The 23,223-nt window shown below is 31.9% G+C and overlaps 4 protein-coding genes across 8 annotated transcripts; all 4 read right to left on the bottom strand.

The window, feature by feature from the left end:
- Positions 1–762: 762 nt before the first annotated feature.
- LOC119608452 (protein stoned-B) lies at positions 763–10,030 on the bottom strand. Of its 2 annotated transcripts, XM_037962878.1 has the most exons (8): positions 7,927–10,030; positions 6,792–7,865; positions 6,556–6,724; positions 6,235–6,486; positions 6,134–6,154; positions 5,871–6,052; positions 5,593–5,803; positions 763–3,770 (listed from the first exon to the last, which is right to left on the bottom strand). In XM_037962878.1, exons 1-8 carry the CDS (start codon positions 9,971–9,973, stop codon positions 3,632–3,634), a joined length of 4,095 nt encoding a protein of 1,364 aa, XP_037818806.1. In that variant the 5' UTR covers positions 9,974–10,030; the 3' UTR covers positions 763–3,631. The 2 variants fall into 2 exon arrangements, with proteins under 2 accessions (XP_037818806.1, XP_037818807.1); XM_037962879.1 differs by lacking the exon at positions 6,134–6,154.
- Positions 9,939–13,835, bottom strand: LOC119608453 (protein stoned-A). Of its 4 annotated transcripts, none has more exons than XM_037962882.1 (4): positions 13,670–13,835; positions 12,847–13,037; positions 11,253–12,558; positions 9,939–11,186 (listed from the first exon to the last, which is right to left on the bottom strand). In XM_037962882.1, the coding sequence occupies exons 3-4, from the start codon at positions 12,526–12,528 to the stop codon at positions 10,009–10,011; spliced, it is 2,454 nt and encodes an 817-aa protein (XP_037818810.1). In that variant the 5' UTR covers positions 12,529–12,558; positions 12,847–13,037; positions 13,670–13,835; the 3' UTR covers positions 9,939–10,008. The 4 variants fall into 4 exon arrangements, with proteins under 4 accessions (XP_037818810.1, XP_037818809.1, XP_037818811.1 ...); XM_037962881.1 differs by having other exon boundaries at positions 12,891–13,037; positions 13,670–13,834; XM_037962883.1 differs by lacking the exon at positions 12,847–13,037 and having other exon boundaries at positions 9,939–10,661; positions 10,716–11,186; positions 13,670–13,834.
- A 2,978-nt stretch (positions 13,836–16,813) lies between these two features.
- On the bottom strand, positions 16,814–18,291 carry LOC119608462 (alpha-(1,3)-fucosyltransferase C-like). Its single transcript, XM_037962893.1, has 2 exons — positions 17,450–18,291; positions 16,814–17,386 (listed from the first exon to the last, which is right to left on the bottom strand). Exons 1-2 carry the CDS (start codon positions 18,226–18,228, stop codon positions 16,948–16,950), a joined length of 1,218 nt encoding a protein of 405 aa, XP_037818821.1. The 5' UTR covers positions 18,229–18,291; the 3' UTR covers positions 16,814–16,947.
- Positions 18,292–21,616: 3,325 nt separating this feature from the next.
- LOC119608466 (alpha-(1,3)-fucosyltransferase C-like) lies at positions 21,617–23,165 on the bottom strand. The gene is made up of 2 exons (XM_037962899.1): positions 22,300–23,165; positions 21,617–22,214 (listed from the first exon to the last, which is right to left on the bottom strand). The coding sequence occupies exons 1-2, from the start codon at positions 23,136–23,138 to the stop codon at positions 21,776–21,778; spliced, it is 1,278 nt and encodes a 425-aa protein (XP_037818827.1). The 5' UTR covers positions 23,139–23,165; the 3' UTR covers positions 21,617–21,775.
- Positions 23,166–23,223: the final 58 nt, after the last annotated feature.

Here is a 23,223-nt window from a genome sequence, read left to right as displayed (position 1 = left end):
TCAAGAATCGATTTTTATGAAAAAAATCATTAAATACATAAATAATAAAAATCTTTGATGACTTTGATCTTCTTTTCTGGTTTAAAAAATCTCTATTAAAAGAAAAACAATTAAGTGCAACAGAATATTTGTTCATGTAATATTTATTTCATCAATTAACTATTTTTGTTTGGTTTATAATAATTATAATATTTATTATTTTATTTAGTTTTTAATGTATGTTATTATATAATATGTATAGTATGTATATCATTTTTATTGGTTTAATATATATATTTTTTATTTAGATTTTTTTTTTACTTAATTTCAGTTTTAATACTATGTATAACATATGCCTTGCTTTATTTAAGTAATTTAATATTATTTTATTTATTTTCACCTTCAATAAATTTAACACATGCTGAAATCAATATTTATTAATGACTGCTTTTAGTTTTTTTTTTCTAAATATTCATATTTTATACAATTATTTCTCAGAAAACGTTTTTTTTTTTTCATTTATTTTTAATAATGTAAGGAATGTCTAGTTGTATAATGAGTTTGAAAGTACTATAGAGAACATTTGAAAGATGTTTGGTTTTACAAATAATTATAAATTAAAAGAAAATTTTCTTTATTAACATTATATTTAAATTCGTTTTACAGTTAATAACATGTAAGTTAAATAATATTAATTATGTATGTATGTAATTTTCAATTCTTTGCAAATTATAACAAATTATTTTAATAAACAATACATTTACAATATCAATTACACATTTAAATTTTCAAGAATTTTTTTTTTAATGTTGAATTATTTAGTTCAAAGACTAAGGAGGTGTAATCGTACATTGAGAAGTGTTAGGAGATTTTACTAATTGGGTTGTATGTTATGATTTAAGGTTTCTTTGGTTAATATCATTATGTTTTACTTTTAAATAATGTTCAATTTTTCTTTTTTACTAATTATTTTTGTTATATGTTTGCTGTTAGTTGATTTAGAATGAAAAATGTAAGATAAAGTGGTAGGAAAAAATAAAGAATTATAGATTTATTAAATCTAGAAGGTTTTTCCAAAAACAATAATAAATATATAAACTAGACTAGGTTATATATAGAGTTTTTAAACGAGGCTTTAGACGAATTTTGTTGACGGCGCTTTAAATAAGCTTATAAACTGTACTATAAAAGAGGTCTTAGACTAGATTATAGACGAGTTTATAGAGTAAACTATATACAAGACTATACATAGAGGGGGAAAAAATATACACCCCTGGTACCAAAGTTAACAAACGTGGTAATCTCACAATCCGTTGTCAATAGTGAGCTTACCACGTTTGTTAACTTTTAGACAACGGATGTGTATAAATTTAGATTTCTACAACGAATTGTTGCAATGTTGTGAAATGTTTGTGAAAATTTTGTTGTCAATTAGGTGTATGATTTTTTCCCTCTGTTTACGCGATAATATTGGCAAGATTATAGTTTATAGGTTAAACTACATAACATTTCATAGACGGATTAAACTATAAAGTTCTAGCATTCATTGAATAAACTATAGACGAGACTACAGACGAGTTTATAGACGAATCTACTGACAAAATATGAGATTATAGACTAGACTGTAGACGCATTTATAGATTACAATTTAGAAGAGTTTATGGACTAACCTATAAATGATACTGTATATGATACTATTGGCGAGACTATATAATAGTTCATCATCCAGACTATAGATCAAACTACAGATGAGACTATAGACGAGTTTATAAACTAGTTTTATAACAAAACTATAGGTTATAATCGACAATAGAAGAAACTATAAACGAGATTATGCACGAGACTTTAATTAATTTATAGGCGAAACTATATAGTATACGTGTTTATAGTCTAAAATAGAAACGAGTTTATAACCAAAACATTAGACTATAGATAAAACTATAGACGATTTCTCGAGTTCATAATATAGACTAGTTTATAGTCGAAACTATAGACAAGTATATAGATGAGACTACATACGACTTTATACTTTATATATGAAACGATATACGATTTCATACACGAAACTATACACGAGTTCATAGTCGGAAGTATAGACAAGTATATAGGCGAGTCCATATACGACTTTATACCCCAATAAAAAGAGTTTGCTTCACCCACATTTTTCTACCGATCTAAATACATATATTCTAGAGATTAATAAAATTTAAATTTAATAGTATTATTAAAGAACCATCGGAAAATTAATGTAAATTTTTAAGGCGATTAGGTTAAATCATAAACATATTTAAACCGAATTAAACTAAATTTTCGTTGTTAGATTAGGGTCCTTTTAAACCATTATCCTTCCTACCACTTTAAATTACATAATCCTTTCAAAATAATTACATATTTTTTATTTAATTTTAATTAATTTAATTTTCTCAGTAATTTTTTTCCATTTTCTAGTATTTAAAATTGTTTTTTAATTTTTTTTTAAATTTTTATTTATTTATTTCTTCTTTTTTTTAATATAACATTTATTTTTATTAGTATTTTTATATTGCATTTTTTATCAATTGCTTATGTTTAATATTTTGACATTTTGTTCGATTTCGATTTTGAATTGTTTTTCTTTACTCGACATTTTAAAGTAGCAAAGTAATATATGCAGTGTTTTGTTTGATATTTTATGTTTAAACTTTTAATTTCGATTAAATATTTAATTACTTAGATGTAATCTATGTCTGAACGTTTGTATGTTTTATAAAAAAAATGCAATAGTAGTTTTTAGTTAATTTATTTTAAATCATGACTAGATTGAACTCATTTTGTAAAGTAGTGGCAATCACAACCAACTACTTGGTAAAAATTTTACAAATAAACACATTTAATTAAAATATAATTTATTTCAGATATATGTTTGTATGTAGGTATGTGCTTTTTTAAATTTATTTATATGTTTATGTATAATTTATTAATTATTTAACATAGTGTTTTACTAAGGTGTTTTTAACTTTGTTTTTTTCATATATTAATGGATGTAGTTATGTATTTGATGTAAATATGTATGTTTTAGATATATATGTATATAATTTTGTTTTATATCTCGACATAAATATATAATGTTATTGTCAACTAATATATGTTTGTAGATTTAACAATTTGTTTAGTTTAGAAAAATGTAAATAATTTGCCGAAGAGTTGGTTAGAATTTTTTTAAACTGAATATTTTGTTAAGAATTTTATTTAAAATGTTTCTCTAATGTTGATAATATTCATGAGGAAATGGGGGGAGGGGGCTAAAACGAGGGATGAAAATGTTTTAACATTTAACAATTACTTTAGTATAATAATTTGTTCATTTTGTTTTTTTTATTTTGTTAATTTTTTGGAACTTTAGTTTAATATTATTAAGCTTAATTGTAAATTATTTATCAGCTTTCTTTTGTGGTTTAAAGATTTGTTTTAATTTGTTAATTTTTGGTATAATGAACGAGTATATGTTTTTTTCTATTTGGTATATATAATTTTTTCTTTAAATTTTTTTTAAGCAACAAAATACTGTATGATTATTTTTCTTCTATAAATATACTTATAATTCTTTTTTTTTTGGTTTGTGTATAAGTTTTTTTTATATTTCTTTTTAAGTTTTGCTTAAATTTAAATTAACTTAGTTAGAGTCTGAATCTGAGTCACTAGGTGGCGGTACTGGTGAAGCAGCTGGTTTCGCAGCAGGTTCTTCGCGTATAGGTCTAGTTGCGGCCAAATAAGCATTTGTTGATTCTCCATGTGTGGTTTCGATACCAACCCTGAAAAGTATTTAATATTAAATTTTATTAATATTTTAAAAATATAGTATTTATGTATCGGGAAGAGAATATGAAATCAGTCTTTAATAGATTTGAGGGAATCCATAAAATATAACATTTCTATAGTCTAGTCTATAGTCTAGTCTATAGTCTAGTCTATAGTCTAGTCTATAGTCTAGTCTATAGTCTAGTCTATAGTCTAGTCTATAGTCTAGTCTATAGTCTAGTCTATAGTCTAGTCTATAGTCTAGTCTATAGTCTAGTCTATAGTCTAGTCTATAGTCTAGTACTATAGTCTAGTCTATAGTCTAGTCTATAGTCTAGTCTATAGTCTAGTCTATAGTCTAGTCTATAGTCTAGTCTATAGTCTAGTCTATAGTCTAGTCTATAGTCTAGTCTATAGTCTAGTCTATAGTCTAGTCTATAGTCTAGTCTATAGTCTAGTCTATAGTCTAGTCTATAGTCTAGTCTATAGTCTAGTCTATAGTCTAGTCTATAGTCTAGTCTATAGTCTAGTCTATAGTCTAGTCTATAGTCTAGTCTATAGTCTAGTCTATAGTCTAGTCTATAGTCTAGTCTATAGTCTAGTCTATAGTCTAGTCTATAGTCTAGTCTATAGTCTAGTCTATAGTCTAGTCTATAGTCTAGTCTATAGTCTAGTCTATAGTCTAGTCTATAGTCTAGTCTATAGTCTAGTCTATAGTCTAGTCTATAGTCTAGTCTATAGTCTAGTCTATAGTCTAGTCTATAGTCTAGTCTATAGTCTAGTCTATAGTCTAGTCTATAGTCTAGTCTATAGTCTAGTCTATAGTCTAGTCTATAGTCTAGTCTATAGTCTAGTCTATAGTCTAGTCTATAGTCTAGTCTATAGTCTAGTCTATAGTCTAGTCTATAGTCTAGTCTATAGTCTAGTCTATAGTCTAGTCTATAGTCTAGTCTATAGTCTAGTCTATAGTCTAGTCTATAGTCTAGTCTATAGTCTAGTCTATAGTCTAGTCTATAGCCTAGTCTATAGTCTAGTCTATAGTCTAGTCTATAGTCTAGTCTATAGTCTAGTCTATAGTCTAGTCTATAGTCTAGTCTATAGTCTAGTCTATAGTTTCTTCTAGTCTAGTCTATAGTCTAGTATGTAGTCTAGTCTATAGTCTAATCTACAGTCTAGACTATATTTTAGAATCAGCTCAACTATAGAATTGATAGTCTTAGAATGCGGTTATCAGGAACATCTACCTTTGCAATCATTTATAAATAGATGTTTACCGAGAATATAACAATCTGACGTAAAACTACGGAAATATTTATAGTTGAATTGAATCGCTCATACTCTCCATGAGGATAGATTCTAAATTCAAGAAGTGATATTTATTGAAACAAGATGGGGTTGATCAAGTTGAGAAAAATTTTAAACGAAGAGGGAAGTACACTATTTTTCTGAAAGATAGATCGGGGAACAAAAATCTATTTCTGAAATTTGTCAAACATCCCCAAAATCTTGAGACACGGGTAAAAATCCGGTTTTTCGTACCTTTAAGGAGTAACATACTCAACGGATTTAGAAAGCAGACGGCCTTTGTAATGATATTTAATTACCCTAAAGAAATATTTGTGAATTTCATCGGCAAACATATTTTCGATTTTGGTTCTTCACCGTTTTCCAAGTTTGGAGATGTTTTCACAAAGTATTCCTTATAGGAACCGTACTATTTATTAATGCATTAGGAATTTACATATGTCTGCTAATGCGTAAAACTCTTTTTAAAATCCATTAGCAATTGACGTCGTTATTGATATTGGTATCTTGCATAATCTCTAAAAAACTTACCGATATTCGTGTCTCGCCAAATATCTAACATATTTTTCTGGAGGTTCATCGGAATCCGAATCTTGTACACTGACCGAACGTATTGTTGTATGTGAAACTTGTGTTGCTGGCATGGTGAATTCAACATAAGCATATGGAGCTAATTCACTAGGTATTTGGTCATATGAAGTCAAGGCCATACGACAAACCAGCTGATGGGTTGTATAGGCGCCTATATATTTTTTTTTACATAAAACAATTTAATAAAGACTTAGATAGATATTTAACAAACACTATACCTTGGCCTTCTTTTGGCAAACGTGGACACCGCCAAACAATGGCACGATGATGATGTTCATATTTAGCTTGACCAGATGTTACTTCGATCAGGGATTCTTGTAGAGTGTCAACAGCTCCTAGAATACGTTCAATACCCTTGATTTTACCAGTACGTCTATGGGCTGATTTAACCGAACCGTATCTGTAATAAAATTTAGGTAGACCATTGTAGTAAACACATCAAAGTTTATACATAAGCATATTTTAGTAGCAAGTATTTTACTTTTTATTGACAGAACCATAACTGAAATAAGTAAATTGACGGGATTTATATATTATTTAAATATAAGACTATTTGATTTTCACAGCAAAAACACAACTCACCTAAAATGTTTTTCGACACGAAATAGATAAATCCAACATTCCGGTATGGGGAAACGTACAGAAACATCTTCACATGGTATCTGACCCAATTTGCGTGAGGTAAAGCCGGGTACTAAAATATCTGCACGCAATTCCACTTTATTGCCGGTTACAATCCATTGAGCTTTGAGTTGTAGAGGAAGTTCACGATTTTTAGGCGGTCGTATACGGAAGCGCAGTAATTCTATATAATTAGCATCAGGCGGTTGAAACCTAAAAGGAAACAGGAAATATCACAAAATCGTTATAAAGTTGGTTTTAGCAAAGTTCATTAAAACTTACTTTATAATTCTAGTCTTTTCGTAATCCTCCTGATTCACCACACTATGAAATTCAACTGCTTCCAAACGAATCCACTCTTCAGTAGCCACGGGTATAATATCGTGACGTCCTACAACTTCTTTACCCTGGCGCCACATGTCATTAACACCCAACTCAATATAAGGCATACCTTAAATTTTGATTAAAACAATTATTATAATTATAAAGATATTTGAAACTCCAAACATCCTGCTTACCTGTTAGGAAAGCTAAAAAGAACACTCTCACTCTAGCAATCTGTTTGAGAATCTTTCCTTCTATATCTTGTTCCACATAGATTTCATCCACTGCTGTTACTTGCACTTCTTCCATTTTGTAGGTTAGGGCTCGCTCGCGTAGGGCGGGCAAGTGGAAAAGTGCCTCCTCTATGCATACCGAAAATTGTTTCATGTCTTCATAGTTCATTGAACCAATTTTAAAAAGCTGCGATGATTGTGGTGCATGTTCAACTGGTAGACCTAATTTCTTAAGGTCGCTACCAAACTCCTTGACACCCTCGTAATCTCCGGCTATGGCGTATTGTGCAAATTTGGTGAGTTTGTTTGTAATACGTTCAGCTTTGGTCACTTGGCCAGGTCTCACACCAGGTCGTTCTTTGTAGAAGATGTACTGCAATTTCATAGTGAAAATTTTACCGAATTGATCATACTGCTGAGCACCAATCTCTGAAACTGAATACGAAGGCTGTAAGGGAAGTTCCTGGAAGGGTTGCTTATCGGAAGCTTGATTAAAAAGTTGAACTACTGGTATATCATTTTGCATAACCAAACGAACGAATATCTTTTTCCAGAAACGCTGACCGGTTATCTTCTTTTTATTCGGTTGTCTCAATTGCATTTCCCAGCCGGGACCCACGTAGTTAAGACGTGGGAACTCTTCCAGTGGTTGGGAAACATCTTCATCGAAAAGCGGGGTTTGTGGAGTCTCTTGAGAATCTGTGCGTTTCATAGAACCATCATCCTGTTGAGCTGGTGCTGGAAAACCTGAATCTTCGAATGGATTCACTGCAGGGCTGACATCTTCTGAATACTGTCCAGTTGGAGCGGCACGTGTTGGAGGTGGTGGAGCAAGTTGTGGTGCAATTGCAGTTGCTCCCTCTGTTTTTGGTCGTATAACAACATTAAAGTCTTTTTCCACTGATTCTACGGAATCCGATCGTACTGGAGCCTGCATACTATAAAAATCATCATCTTCGTTGCCAAAACCATCACTAGGATCAGCAAAGGCATCGGCTGCTGAATTAGGAGTACCGAAAGCACTCTCACCCCATGCTGAAAAACAAAACTCCATTTAAGCAATATTTTTAAATAAAGACTTTATTTGTAGACTTACCGTCTCCTGTAGTGGGAGTCACAGCCCCCGATCCAGCTCCTCCACCAAATCCATCTAAAATACTGATGTTATCTTTTTTAACGGATTCAAATTTGGCCGAGAACGCATCAAATTCATCTGGTTCAGCGAAAATGTTTGTGCCATATGCTTGTTGTGGCTCAGCAACGGGATCTGGATCTGCAGCGAATATATTGATAGCAGCAGTGGGTATAACCCCCGTATCAGCACTACTAGAGAATATATTTTCTACTACTGTATCTGCTGTTGATGTGAAAATATTTTCCACCATTGTATCGGCCGTTGATGTAAATATATTTTCTACCACTGTATCTGCTGTTGATGTGAAAATATTCTCCACCATCGTATCCGCTGTACTAGTGAAAATATTTTCTACAACTGTATCTGCTGTTGATGTGAATATATTTTCAGTTACTGTGTCTGCAGTACTTGTGAATATATTTTCTGCCACCGGTTCTGTATCATCAGCATTGAAAATGTTTGTTACCATTTCAGCTGGAGGATATGTTTCCTCCTCCTCATCAGGACTAGCGAACGGATTAGCGGATCCAGCACCACTTGGTGGGGCAAAGTCTAAACCAGTATCCATTTCTTCTACCACAGGCTGCTGCAGTTCAATATCTGCATCACTTGTTACATTATCTGACATACCTTCTACCGGTGAGTCTGGTAAAGCCTGAGTTGTTGCAGCAGATTCAGTTGGAGGACTTTGATCGGATTCTACATTTGAACTCGCCTGTGGAGCTGTGGAAGCATCTGCCTCATCATCTTCTGCCGGAGGATCAGGTTCGGTATCTATTACAACAGCTGGTACTTCATTCTTTGATTCGGGTTGCGGTTCTGGTTCATCTTCATCGTCTGATCGTGGTAAATCTTCTACTGTTGTTATTTCAATGTCTGGTGTTGGAGCTCGTTGTTTATTGGTTGGTTCTTGAACAGCTATTCTATTTTGGTTATTACTATTGTATGTGGCTGATTGTGGTTCCGAGGTGATATTATGGGTGCTTTCGTCTGGTCGAGTTAAGACGGAGTTGAATATTACTGTATCATCTGTCTTTGAGTCGGCTGCTTCAGCTTCTGGCTCAGCTGCTGTAGGATCAAGTACAAGATCATCGCTTAACAAATCGGGTTTGGCCACGGGTTGAGCAGGTTTATCAAAAAGACTTAAAATATCCTCTTTACTCTTAGGTGGTGGAGGTTTTGGTGGTTTGGTGGTACCAAACATGTCAAAGAGATCCTCTGAATCAGCTGGGTTATCTTGCTCTTGTTTTTGTGGTACTGGTGGTGGTGGAGCAGGCGGAGTAGGTCGAGGAGGTGGTTGTTGGCCATGAATGTTTGGTGGCACTGGTCTAGGAGGAGCAGGTCTTGGTGGTGGAGGTCGAGGAGGTTGTTGTTTGGCTGGTGATGGCATCGGTGTTGCTCCTTGAATTGGAGGAATACCTGTGGGTATGCCAAATGGATTATCATTTGCAACCATAGTATTAGGACCACTTCCAATTAAGTCAATATCAAAACCTTGTGTGTTGCCAGAGGAACCACTGTCAGACACATCTAACAAATCGGCTAAACCACTGTCCGGAGTTGGACTGGGCGAGTGTAAGTCTCTCATAGATACAGGACTAGGAGAACGCGTTGCCGGTATGCGCCCTAATAACTCAGAGCTTGTTTCATCCATTTGATTAGAAACTGAATTAATTAGTTCTTGCGTCTTTGGAGGCAATGGTCTAGGTGGAGGAGCCTTTGTTTTATTATCTTCTTCCTCATCTTGAGTTGACTTAATACTTAGAGCATCATCTTCAGCTTCTATTGTTGTACCAAAGAAACTCATAGCTGGATCGATGTCATGTTCTTGATGTTCTGCTTCATCCTCAGCATCATCTCCAAATGCAAAGGGATTAACTGCTGATTCTGAGGCTCCAAAAGGGTTATCCTCATTGGTTTCAGCTGCATCAGCCTGGATTAGGAATGGATTGACTGTTGGATCATCCACTCCATCCATTTCATCATCCATTAAGAAGGGATTCGCCATTTTGTTTTATTCGTATAAGATTTTCTGTTTAAAATTTAATGTTCGATAAGTTCACTTTCTAATAATTTTATTTCCGTTTCTCCTGGTTGTAGATTCTCTGCAATCGATGTATCAAACGGATCTACTTCGACGGGTACAACGATTTGTTTGTGTGGAAATTGAGGTGTTAAGACCTTATCACCTAAACCTAATTCTTGAGCGTCGCTTTGAGTATCTAATACTCCTGTGTGTATATCAGATTTTCTTTCGGGCAATAACTCGCTTTCTAGAAGTTTTAGTTCCGCTTGACCTGGTTGTAAATTAGCTGCTATTGAAGTATCAAAAGGATCTACGTCCTTTTCAGCAGAGTAATCTGGCAAATCTTTACTTTCTTGTGCTGGTGTTAAAACTTTCGTATTAATGTTTTCTTTTACCGCCAATAAATCTTCTGCAGGTACTGGGGTTGGAGGAGCTCTGGGATCAAAATCTGGATCCGATAAGCTGTGTTTTAATGTGGGTTTAGATAAAAGATCGCTTTCTAGATGTTTTAGTTCAACGTCTGTTGGTTTATTTTCCGGCACGTAAGAAGTATCAAAAGGATCTTCTGCTTCTTTTTCGGCAATCGATGAACCTGAGGGAGCGTAATAGGGAGTCAAAGGTTTCTTATTACTTCCTCCCTCAGATGCTCCCAACAAATCTTGGTTGGGAACTAAAAATCCAACTGATTTATTGTTTTGTAAACTAAGACTTAGAGAAGACTTACGTCTAGCTGCGTCAAAATCTTCTTCGATTTTTGGAGTTGAAGCTGGTTGCTCCGTTGGCTGTACTTGCACTTGAGGTTCCGGTTCAGTACTTGACTCTTCTGCTCTTGGATCAAAGTCTGGATCACTTAAAGATTGCTTAAGTGTGGTTTTAGATAGCACTATTACAGCTCCAGCGACTGTAGTATCAAATGGATCAAAATCTTCAGAATCTATGTCAACGTTCAAATGTTTAGCAATTATTTTAACAGCCGTTGGTGGTGGTGGTCTTGCTGGTGGAGCTGATTTTTCTTCTGCTCTGGGATCAAAATCGTCGTCTTCTTCGAGAACAGTGGTTTTCTTAATAACTTGTTCAGCGTAAGAGGTATTGAAAGGATCGTCGTCTTGTTCCTCTTCGTCGTCGCTGATGTAAATAGCACCTTCCACCAAATGGGGACCACTGGTTGGCCTTGGTGGTGGTTTCTTTGAGTTATCTGAAAATTTAACATTATTAAAATTTGAATATTTCTTTTTCATATATATGAAAAGTTTAAACAAACCCTGTTGTTCTTCTGGTAATTGTTCAAATTCCGCCCAGTCGGCTTCACTAAAATCTGTTAAGACTTCCGCTTTGGGAAGAGGGATTTCTGTTATAACTTTGACTTCTTCTTTTTTGTTTAATGATTCAGCAGCTAGTTCAGCAAATTCGTCGTCCTCTGGACTTTTTAGAGTATCAAATTCAGAAAGATCAGGAACACCTGAATTTTCTTGGTTTTCGTTTTCTTCTTCCTCGTCTGAGGCTGGTTTCTTAGGTTGTATAAAACTCAAATGCAATGAAACACTTAAATCTATTGGCGCATCAGGTATTGGTACATCATCGACGAGTTCATCCAAAAGATTTCTTTGAGGCTCTGGTGCTAGTAGATCTTCTTCATCAAGATCACCCTGATCAATACTTTCGCTAAGTAAGAGGTTTTTAATTCCCTTGCGAAGTTTACGCTTAGGTTTGGCAAGTTCAAGCGCTTTTTCGCGCTCTACACGTCCCGAAAGGACTTCTACTGCTGCGCCTAAACTGACAAGCTTCTTATTACCCTTTGCCTTATCTGCTCCAACTATAACTTTTTCGGCGTAAGCAGTATCGAAAGGATCGGGGCCGTCGTCAAAGTCGAGGACGGGTGAGTCTGGAACAACTAATTGTAATTCACCACTGGTAATTGCATCAACATACTCAGTTACAAAAATATCATCAACCTCAGCTTCGTCTTCACCTTCCGATTCGGAAAGTTCGACTACCGCCTCGGCTAGTTTGTCTCGCTGAGCCTCAAGTTCCGCGGCCTTACGTTTCTCTTCCTCTAAACGTTCTGCTTCCCGTTTGGCTGCTTCCTCTTCTTCCTGCTTTTTCTTTTCAGCTGCGGATGGTAGACGCTGATAGAAGGACTCCTTTTTAATGCGATCTAATTCGTCTTGGGTTTTATGAAGGATGGTATCGACTCCAGAAGTTAAAGCTTTAAATTTCGCCCACTCGTCGTCTTCGGTGGCTTTTTGAGAGCCGTTGCCGTTAGCGGCGGCTGATTCGTTAACTGTGGCCGCAGACGATGTTGTATTCGCAGACGCTAACTCAGAGGTCGAAGCAGTATTTGATGTTGTCGCTGTTGGTGCTAAACCTTCAACATCTGATGCTGCATCGGATTCACCAGCATCTGATTTAGCAGCAGCAGCCTCCTGCTTGGCCTTTAGTTGGCGTTTGTACTCTTCAAGTTCTTCTTCGGTAAAAAGTTCTTGATCTTTTTTTGACTTCTTCTTTTTCTTTTTTAAACCTTTTGGTAACTTAAGCATTCTCTAATAGAGGAGACATCGAAAAACGGTCTAAAAATAGCAACACAAAAAGACATACAATTAGACTCACAAAAAATTAATTATACTTTCTAGTTATACAAAAGGAACAACAGGATTGATATAGTATAATGAAGATAATGATGTGTAGTACAGAGAACTGAAAAGCCTTGAAACTTATAATGACGCATACTGAAAGCATGTCACAATCAATTTACAAGAGTGAAGCTAACAATGACGATTTTAACAAAAAGCTAAAGGATGTCAGTAACAACAGAACAAAGGATATTTAAATGGGTTTTTTATTTTTAGCCAACTCACCAAATCACTTGATTACCCTTCAAAAACACAAAATCATAACTTACAATTTGTCTTTCATTTTTTTTTTGCAATACAGCCAATTATTATCGATGTGTGTAACAATTTATGGTTGTTCGAAAAATCAAAATCAAAAAACTCTTCATTGGTTCATCTCTTCTGGAAATTCACCTTGTGGTGTATACATACATCTTCTAAAGAGAAAACATGTGTTTTCAGTTACAACAAAAATAAAAGAAAAAATGTTATCACTTCAATAACCACCACCACCGTTACTTACAACAAAATACATACTACTACTAACTGCTCAAATACCGCTATTTAGCAGATATTAGTAGTATATACAGTTACAAAAAGGAAGAGAGACATTTTATGTTCGAAAAGTACGTAGAAGTTGTCACTCACACACCGAAAAAAAAAAGAGGAAGAAAAATATACACACACTCTCACACACACTTTTTTCGTTGAAGAAAGCAGATACAGGAAAATCTATATTCTTTCACATCAATGGGAAAAATCGATTTTTTCACTTTTAGCTTTCATAAAATTTATAAAGAAGAATTTCATGAAAATTACTTTTATTTAAATGAAAATTAAAAATTTATTGCTAACAATTTTAAATAAAAAAAAATCTAAATTAAAATTATCAATAATTTTCTAAAGTTCAACACTTTTCTTTAAATGCAAAATCAAAGACTTAAAGAATTTTAATATTTTCTTTTTTTTCATTCAAGAAAATTTCTCTAATTTTCTTTTTCTCATAAAAACACCAACATTTATTTATTTTACATCAATTTCTTAATAAAATTTATTGAATTAAACTTACGTCTCTCTTGTAATTAAATTTTAAGTTAAATTATTTTTTATTTAAATTTTTATTTAATTTTTTCTGTATTTTTTTTTTTCGTTCAAACACTCTGATTACGTATCACGTATGAATTATCGGAAAATTCTTAACTGAATGATGAAAATTTTATTGCAAAAGTTTCGTTGTTCAAAAAAAGGGAAGAAAAAGCTTTATTCATATTCGAAAAAGCTTCTTGGGGTAGTTGACGGATGGTTGACCTTAGAAGTTGGTAGTGTCATATGTATGTATGTGTGTTATATAAAACAGATGACAGTTACAAGTTGTTGTTTATTATGGGCATTTGACATTTTACTACCGACTTAGGGTAGTAATGAAGTAAGAAGAGCGTAAAAAAAATATTAAAGTGCCTTTTGACATTTTGCTATTATTTTGTATGTTAGTGCGCATGTGGATTTTGAAATTGAGGGATGTGTCAAATATTTAAATATTATAACCCTTCTTTAGTATTGTTATAATTAACACTTTAGGCGGAATTTTTTAGACGTTAAATTCAAAAAAGATTTTATAAATTTTTGGTTAAAATGTGTACAAATTTGTATTTTTTTTAAGTTTGAAATATCATATTATTTTACACTTAGTTTATTTACTGAAATTTTTCATTGCAGCATTTGATTTTTGAACAACAATCAGCTCCTCAAACAGATTTATTTGAGGCTATGGTGCTAGTATATTTTCTTTCGGTATTTCGATATTTTTGTAACCTTTTTCAACTTTTATTTACAAAATCGATTATTTAATATTTTACATACAAAATAGTCGATTTATGGCGTTAAAAGTAATTTTTCTATGAAATTACTTAATTTCAATTTTGTGGTTTCAAAAGATTATTTTAAAATACATTTCTTTAAATGTACCACTAAAGCAATAAATATTTATTTTTATTTATTTATTTGTCAATAGTTAACCTAACCTATAAAGCAAAAACAGTTATAAATTTCTTTTAAGGAGATATTAAAAAAATCAGCATGTTATCACGCGATTCCGAGAAAAATGTGGAGAATACTCTAGCACTCAAACAGAATAGATAATTTAAATCTCTTATAAAACAAATAAGAGTGCTAGATTTAACTATGCCGAATCCAATATACACTTTTCCATAGTATATTTTAATATTTATACCCTACTCCATTAGGGTAAGTAGGGAGGGTACTATGCGCGTTTGCTGATTTTTGTAATACACAAAAATATTGGTTATACATCCACCTTAAAGTATATAAATCGGATAGGAATCTGTTTCTGAGTAGACTAAACTACATATGTTCGTCCGTCTTTTTATACATGTAAACTTTGTGAGCCCGCTACAGGTACAAGGACTATATAAAATGGTTAAAATCGGTTAATTATTTCACTTAGTCCCCATACAAAAGTAACCACTAAATAGGGCTTTTGGTTTTATAATTATATTAAATGTTCTAGTACCACTTTAAATTTCGACAGAACGTTGTATTATATAAGTCTAAGTGACACTGCCGATTTTCGTAATGATCGAGACTCATTTGATCCTAGACCTCCAACAAATCTCCCTTAGAAAATGACTTGGTGTTCAATAATTCACTTATTAACACTAGTATGACGATGAAATCCATCTACCGAATAGTCTTTCTATTGATATTTCTATATGTTCAATATGTTGCGAAATATTTTAAAAATTCTTGAAAAATAATGACTGAAGACATCTAGGATATTTAAAAAATGAAATGAGGACTTCGCTTAATCGTTACCCTGCCAGCAACTCAACTAACTTTATATGCATTAAAAGCCGACTTTTTCATCAACTACCCAGCGGTAAAAATACACATTATGTACTCGCTTATCTAAGTGATATTTCGTGGCAGTCAGTGGTGATGCTTTCACTTATTCTTCCACTTAGATTTAACATAAAAGTGTCCTAGGCTGCCTCATCGATGTGCTCTCGCTTAGAATGTAAGCCACAGTTTCATTAAGACAAATTAAAATTTCACTTACATAATGTGTGGAGTTCTAAGCGAAGTTAATGAGACGCCTATAAACGCTTGCAAATAAGAATGTAATGTATGTAGATTACAATCCTATTTGCATTTGTTAAAGTACCATGTCTTCCGATGTCTTCCGATTTTGTTATAGAAAAAATATATATTTTTTATATTTATTTTAAACTTATGAAAGTTTATTTAAAAATGATCATCAAATAATAAACATGTATTATAGTTAATTCAATTAAAATATAATTAAACAATTTTAACGAAGATAAATGAAATGAATCTTAATTTTCTTTTGAAACTTTCGGTCATCTTCCTTTAGAGATCCAATAAATAATCAAGAGGAAATTGTCAGTATTAAAACTAGAATATATGAAGTAAATTTACCCCAATTTTTAAGTCCGTTTCTGCCATTTAGATCACCACAATTATTTTAAATTTTTACAAAAAAATAACTTTTTTAACAAAACACAACGTCACTTACAAAAGATCAACTTTAAACTGAAACAAAAATATTATTCTTTTCATGTAGTACCTATACATACAAAAGAAAAATAAAACGGTACTTTAGTTCTGTTTTTTTAAAAGATATAAAAACAAAAAACAACATGAAAAAGGCAGCTAACTCTCTGCTTAAATCGTAATCTATGTTATAATTAAAGTGCATGATATGTTGGATTACGCATGCATTGCACTCTAAGTACTTAGATTGCTCGCTTAGAACGTCATACTGATGTCATCGAATATTATCTAAGTACTTTGTTTCATTTACCGCTGGGTAGTTATGGTTGATTCTTGGATTATTTTCAATGGAGCCAACTGACTATTTTAACATGGCGATGTCCTACGCAGTAGTCAATTGTCCGACTCTGCATGACTTTTCAACTAGCTTAAAGTTAGTTACTAAAAAATTAGCTTAAAGGTAACTCTTTATTAACTAACTTATAGTTAGTTGCAGAAAAGTCAAGTAATAGTTTTCTTTTGTATTCCCTACTGTATTAATTAATTACATTTTAATTAAATGCATTTAAAATTTAACTACTAGTTATCTAAATTACATTTCGCTTTAATACAAGTTATGATATTAGTTCGTTAAAATTAATAGATATCAAAATTGCTGGCAGGGTATCTATAAAGGTTTAGAAATATATTATTTATAAACGGATTGACAAACATATACATATGTATGTATAAACTCTTATCTAATAACATAATAATGAGAACACTAAACAAATATAAAACATAAGTATTCAATCTGCTTTTCCATATAATATACATTCAAAATTTTATACGCGTCTTATAACGACAACTTCCCTCCATCCACCATTTTTCAATATTTTCATAAGTTTGTGTCTTCACAAAATAATTCGGTTCATGCAACCGTTTACATAAATCACAAAATGGCGAATGGAACTTTAATTCGTAATACTGACGCCACCAAAAATATCGCATATATTCTTCGGGTCTCTCCGACAGGTATTTAAGATAATTGGCTAAATCTTTTGGAGTCTCATAATCCTCGACATTGATATAGGAATGTGGTGGTAGAAAGCGTTCATAGTCGACTCCACCATAAACTACAGGTATGATATTTCGTTGCATTATATTATACACTTTTTCTGTTAAATAATCAGTGCAGAGGGAGTTTTCAAAAGAAAAATAAAATTTATAGTTTTCATCTAAAAGTTTATTACATTCGATCGAGCCTGCATGACATCTGCAAAGTAAAGTATTTTTACATTTTATAAAAGAATTTTATTTAATATATTACTAAACACACCTCTTAGATCCACACTTTCCAAATACATCAACTTCCATATATTTTCGCAAAATTTTAGCAAGTTTTTCTCTTCGCGATTGTGTTTTACAGTTTGATACAAACCAGGCCGCCATTTCTGTCTTATGCGGCCAAAGCTCCCATATGGTTGTATCATTATAGCTATCGGGAACCGATCGCCATCGAGGATATTCAGCTGGTATGATACGCATGCCAGTCTCTTTATCGGCAAACCAATTGTATGGCCACAATATATCCGAATCCATGCGATAGGTCATGGTTAAATTATAAAAATTTCTTTCATCACTTAAACTATGTTGAGTTGCACAGGGAGATTCCATGAGAGCAAAAACATATAATTGTTGCCAAGATCTGTATTTAGGTATGAAATTGTAAACCGGAAATTGTCGAGCAGTATGAAAAACAATGGCATCATACATGTCTATAAATGGCAAAGTATCCTTCTGATTAGTCACTATACAATTAGACACGGGACATTTGATATTTTCCCGAAAAAAAGAGGGATCGTTGAAGTCATTCGGTAGCCACCAACGGTTATTTCCAAAAAATGCATTCCACAACAGAATGTAACGTGTTCTATTTGTGTTATTTTCGGTAGATGATCGATCATAACTTTTTACTAAAAGATATTGATTAAATTTCGGTACTGTATGTTCGATATACAGCCAGTTTATAAAACTAACAATACAAATTATACTAATAGTAAATAAAATTCCCCCGACTTTACATTGTTTACGGTTTATTACATTTTTTGAATACATTTTAATTTATTGCTGTTAAATTTTTATCCACCACAAATTATTGTGGTTCCGTTCTTGACATTAGCGCAGATTTTTACCAACTGAGTGATATTACTATTTAATTTTTTCTATTTACTTTTCCCAACTTGTAGTACAAATGTTGTTTAGTGAGTAGGAATGCCAAACGGTTACTTACGATTCCCGAATTACGGGAAGTTTTTTAACAAAATCCCAGCATTTCAAAATCGCGAAGTTTATGTGCATTTCCACTAAACTTTATACATTATGAAGTATAGTTTTTGTTGTACATATTTTCCCAGATTCATTATATAAGTATATATCTGTATAATAATACTTCTGGGATGAACCTTGTTTTATTTGTGCGAAAAAAATCCCGGAATTTTCAAAAATCAATCTCGATTGGTATCCCCTTTCCTGAGTATTCGCTCTGTTTCAGCTATTTGTTATCGGTATTTTCAACAATCAAAGTTACCGTAAATGTTTATGTATACATACATACCATAATAAAATTGCATATGTCCAAACATATGAAATATTTTACTCATTTTACCACTCATCCATCAGTTAAAATTTTAAATAAAAATACTGATAACAATGATAAAAAATAATGTAATAAAATTTGACTAATGTTTGTAAGTTATTATTATAAAACATGGTTGTTCTTTCGATTCATTGGTTTACATAGACCCCATAAAAACTTTCGACAAAAATTTCTTTCTTTCCGCATTGAAACATGTATTTTAACAAAATAATCTTTGACCAAATTTTGATTATAATCAAACATTTATAATCTTTTATTTGTAGTCACAATAGCTCAAGTTTATTTTTTTACATTTTATAATGATATCGCCTTTACTTCTACAACCAGTTTTGGAACATTGTTGTGTTTCTAATTCAGCAATAGTTATACATTGATTCACTGGGACGTATGAGTTCTTAAACAAATATCAGCTCATATCTAGTAATTATTTGTCGAATAAAACGAATAAGTCAAAAACTCGAATAATTGAATACCCTTATATGTATACTAGCATACCCTGGATGCTTCGCTACCCTAACTTAAATTAAATACATACAAAATTTTGTTTACTTTTATAGAAAATTAAAATTGATTAAACATTTTTTAATGTTTCAGTTTTATACGTTCAATATCACGTGATTAAATTCGCATTCAGTAAGAAGGTTGTATTTTTAGTTCCATTCATTTAGCTTCTACATTATAGAAAATTTCGAAAGTACTATTTGAAAAAAAGTACTATAAAATACCTCTAATAAATTATCATTTAATCAAAAATTGTATGTTTCTGTGTTCAATATTATATACAATTCAAAAAAATATAATTTTAATGAATGAAAAAGTACCAAAAGTCCCTTTCAGTAGATTCTCATTCACTAAGGTTCCTACATTTTAAATTTTATTTTCAATATCTATCGTTCAATATCGTAAAAATATCAAAAAGTACTATCGGAAAAACGAAAAAGTGCAAAAATAATAAATTCTCATTTAATAAGGACCGTATGTTCCGGTTAACCATTATAAATAATCTAAAAGGTACCATTTGAAGAATAGAAAAATACCAAATAGTTCCCACTTACAGAATATTATTCAGTCAAGACCATATATGTTAAAGTTAATGTTCCTAGGTTGAATATTTTAGAAAATTAAAAAAGTACCATTTATGAGATAAAAGTACTAAAAAGTTCACTCTTAAAGAATCTTATTCAATGAAGACCGTGTATGTTTAATAATCATGTGTTTTGAATTCATATTAAAGAATATACAAAGAGTATCATTTGAAGAAAGAAAAAGTACCAAAAGTGGAATAAAATTTACCTAAGTGGAAAGTACTAAAAAAAGAATACAATTTTCCCCTTTTCGCTTAGAAATATATTTTTTCGAGAATTAAGTTTACAAAATGTTCCGTATTTAAATCTATATCACAGATAAAACTCAAACGATTCAAATCTGCATTCATTTGTTCCAGAAAAATATGCTTTCAAAAAGTACCAAACAATTTACTCGAATTTGGTCCTATATAAGACTTAGTACTCGAATTCCAAAATAATATACCAACCGCTTATTTTGTATGAGTAAATAAACTACTTTTTCAAATTTTATAAAAATTGGCTCAATGAGTTTGAATAAAATTAAATTTCTCGTTTTTTCCCTTTTTGGTATTTTTTTCCCCAGTGAAATAGCAAAAATTTTATTACAATAAATATTACAGAGTTAGTCCGTAATTTAATAGGAATAATTCAATAAACCGAAAAAGTTTTCTTAATGTGCTAAAAAAAAAAGTACCATAAATACAGTTTTCTCCCTTTTACACCCAAAAAGGACTGAATTTTACAAAAGTACGAAACAGGTGTCTCATAATTTTGGGAGATGTATCCAAAATATTTATAAAAAGTGTATTATGTTAATTAGTTCAAAAGTTATAAGGGGCCAAAAAAGGTACCAAAATCACCTTTGTTACACATTTTTACCCCTTAAAAGTACGAATTTCAAAAAAGTACCAGACACCCATAAAAGTAGATTCAGGTACATTTAAAATTTTTCTTGTATCACTAATATTGTGTAAGATAATTAAGAAAACCTGTTTTACCCGTTTTTTCCCCTTTTTACCCGTAAATGTACAAATTTCCGAAAATCCCTCCTTAGTGGATCTACATAACCAAAAACACATCTACTGTCAAAATGTCATGATTCTAGATTCAGCCGTTTGGGCTGTGCGATGATGAATCAGTCAGTCAGTAACGCTACTCTTTTATATATAGATTAGGATTATCAATCATAACATGTCTGTTCTATTTTTACTAAAATTGGAAATTAAGTTAAACTAAAATCGAGACTATAATACACACTAAACAAACTCACAATTGCACTGTGGTTTCACCACCTAACCCTAAACTTTGGAATAAGCTTTTACTTAATGTAAATTTTATATTCATTGGACTCTCCTTTGTCCTATTTTAGTCCTTTAAACTTTTTATTTTACAATATTATATGACTTGCCAAAAAAAAAATCGTCGAAGCCCGTCTAAGAACTTTATGTATATTTTAATGCAACTTCCCAATAGCTCAAGTTTATTTTTTTACATTTTATAATGATATCGCCTTTACTTCTACAACCAGTTTTGGAACATTGTTGTGTTTCTAATTCAGCAATAGTTATACATTGATTCACTGGGACGTATGAGTTCTTAAACAAATATCAGCTCATATCTAGTAATTATTTGTCGAATAAAACGAATAAGTCAAAAACTCGAATAATTGAATACCCTTATATGTATACTAGCATACCCTGGGTGCTTCGCTACCCTAACTTAAATTCTCCATGCCATAGTGTTATTTCGAGAAAAATATGAAAGAATACATTACCACAACTTTTTAACAAAAAGTAATTTTTTTATTACAAAAATAAATTAAAAAATTTTAACTATAAAATAATGAGAACATTAAACAATACATGTTTTGTAACGTTTTATATCAAATATTTACAACAACAGAAATCTCTTAATTACTAAACAATTCGTATATTGGAATTCAAAATTTTAAACGTGCCCTAGAACGACAACTACCGTCCATCCACCATTTTTTAATATTTTCATAAGTTTGTGTCTTTACAAAATAATTCGGTTGATGCAAACGTTTACATAAATCACAAAAAGGTGAATGAGATTTTAATTCGTAATATTGACGCCACCAAAAATATCGCATATATTCTTTGGGATTCTTCGCTAGGTACTTAAGATAATTTACCAAATCTTGTGGAGTCTCGTAGTCCTCGACATTGATGTAGGAATGTGGCGGAAGAAAACGTTCATAATTGGCTCCACCATAAACTACTGGTATAATATTTCGACGCATTACATTATACACTTTTTCTGTTATATAGTCCGTGCAAAGGGAGTTTTCAAAAGAAAAATAAAATTTATAATTTTCATCTAGAATTCTATCACATTCGGTCGATCCTGTTTGACAGCTGAAATTAATGGGTTTTAAATTTTATTAAAGAAAATAGTATTGCGATCTTCGATCTTCATTTAAGTGTATATTACTATGCATACCTCTTTGGTCCACACTTTCCAAACACATCAACTTCCATATATTTCTGTAATACTTCAGTTAGTTTCTCTCTTCGCGATAACGTTTCACAGTGTGATACAAACCATGCAGCCATTTTTGTCTTGTGCGGCCACAAATCCCATATAGTTGTATCGTTATACCGATTAGGAACCGAACGCCATCGAGGATATTCAGCTGGTATGATACGCATACCAGTTTCCTTATCGAAAAACCAATTGTAAGGCCATAATATATCCGAATCCATGCGGTAGGTCATGGTTAAATTGTAAAAATTACTTTCAACATTTAAATTATGTTTAGTTTCACAGGGAGATTCCATAAGAGCAAAAACATATAATTGTCTCCAAGACCTGTAATTGGGTATGGTTTCGTTAGCCGTAAAAGGCCGAGCAGTATGAAAAACAATGGCGTCATACATGTCCACATGAGGCAATGTATCTCTCTGATTGGTTACTATACAATTGAAGACCGGACAATTGATTGTTTTGTGAAAAAATGTGGGATCGTTGAAGTCATTGGGTAACCACCAACGTTTATTTTCAAAGAATGCATTCCACAGTAGAATAAACTGGGTTCTATTTGTTTCATTTTTCGTAAATGGTCGATCATAAGATTTCACTAAACGATATTGATTAAGTTCCGGTACTGTATGTTCGGTATATAACCAGATTATAAGACTTATGTTACCAACTAAAGTTATAGTGAATATTACAGTTTTGATTTTACATTGTTTTCGGAATATTGCGCCATTATTCTTTTGATAATATTCTTTTGGTTCATTTTTATGCAAGACTAAAGTTTCTCTTTCTGTTCTTGACATTAGCACAGGTGTTCGACGACTGAATTGTGTTATTCTTTTATTATTTTATCTCTACTTTACCGAATTCTATCTGAAGCATTACTCA

This window comes from Lucilia sericata, unplaced genomic scaffold (genome assembly GCF_015586225.1).
Source record: "Lucilia sericata isolate MDLA Ls3-8-SP2 unplaced genomic scaffold, ASM1558622v1 Contig000838F_arrow, whole genome shotgun sequence".
Taxonomy (NCBI): Eukaryota; Metazoa; Arthropoda; class Insecta; order Diptera; family Calliphoridae; genus Lucilia; species Lucilia sericata.
Note: the sequence above shows the minus strand (reverse complement) of the source record. Positions and strands in the feature narration are given on the sequence as shown.

Coding starts and splice junctions, on each gene's coding strand:
- LOC119608466 (XM_037962899.1), bottom strand. CDS start 23,138: ATGTCAAGAACAGAAAGAGAAACTTTAGTCTTGCATAAAAATGAACCA. Junction 22,215..22,299: donor GGAAAGTGTGGACCAAAGAG/GTATGCATAGTA, acceptor CATTAATTTCAG/CTGTCAAACAGGATCGACCG.
- LOC119608462 (XM_037962893.1), bottom strand. CDS start 18,228: ATGTATTCAAAAAATGTAATAAACCGTAAACAATGTAAAGTCGGGGGA. Junction 17,387..17,449: donor GGAAAGTGTGGATCTAAGAG/GTGTGTTTAGTA, acceptor TTTACTTTGCAG/ATGTCATGCAGGCTCGATCG.
- LOC119608453 (XM_037962882.1), bottom strand. CDS start 12,528: ATGCTTAAGTTACCAAAAGGTTTAAAAAAGAAAAAGAAGAAGTCAAAA. Junction 11,187..11,252: donor ATTACCAGAAGAACAACAGG/GTTTGTTTAAAC, acceptor TTAAATTTTCAG/ATAACTCAAAGAAACCACCA.
- LOC119608452 (XM_037962878.1), bottom strand. CDS start 9,973: ATGGCGAATCCCTTCTTAATGGATGATGAAATGGATGGAGTGGATGAT. Junction 6,725..6,791: donor CTTTTTAGCTTTCCTAACAG/GTAAGCAGGATG, acceptor TCAAAATTTAAG/GTATGCCTTATATTGAGTTG. Junction 6,053..6,133: donor TATGGTTCTGTCAATAAAAA/GTAAAATACTTG, acceptor ATTTTATTACAG/ATACGGTTCGGTTAAATCAG.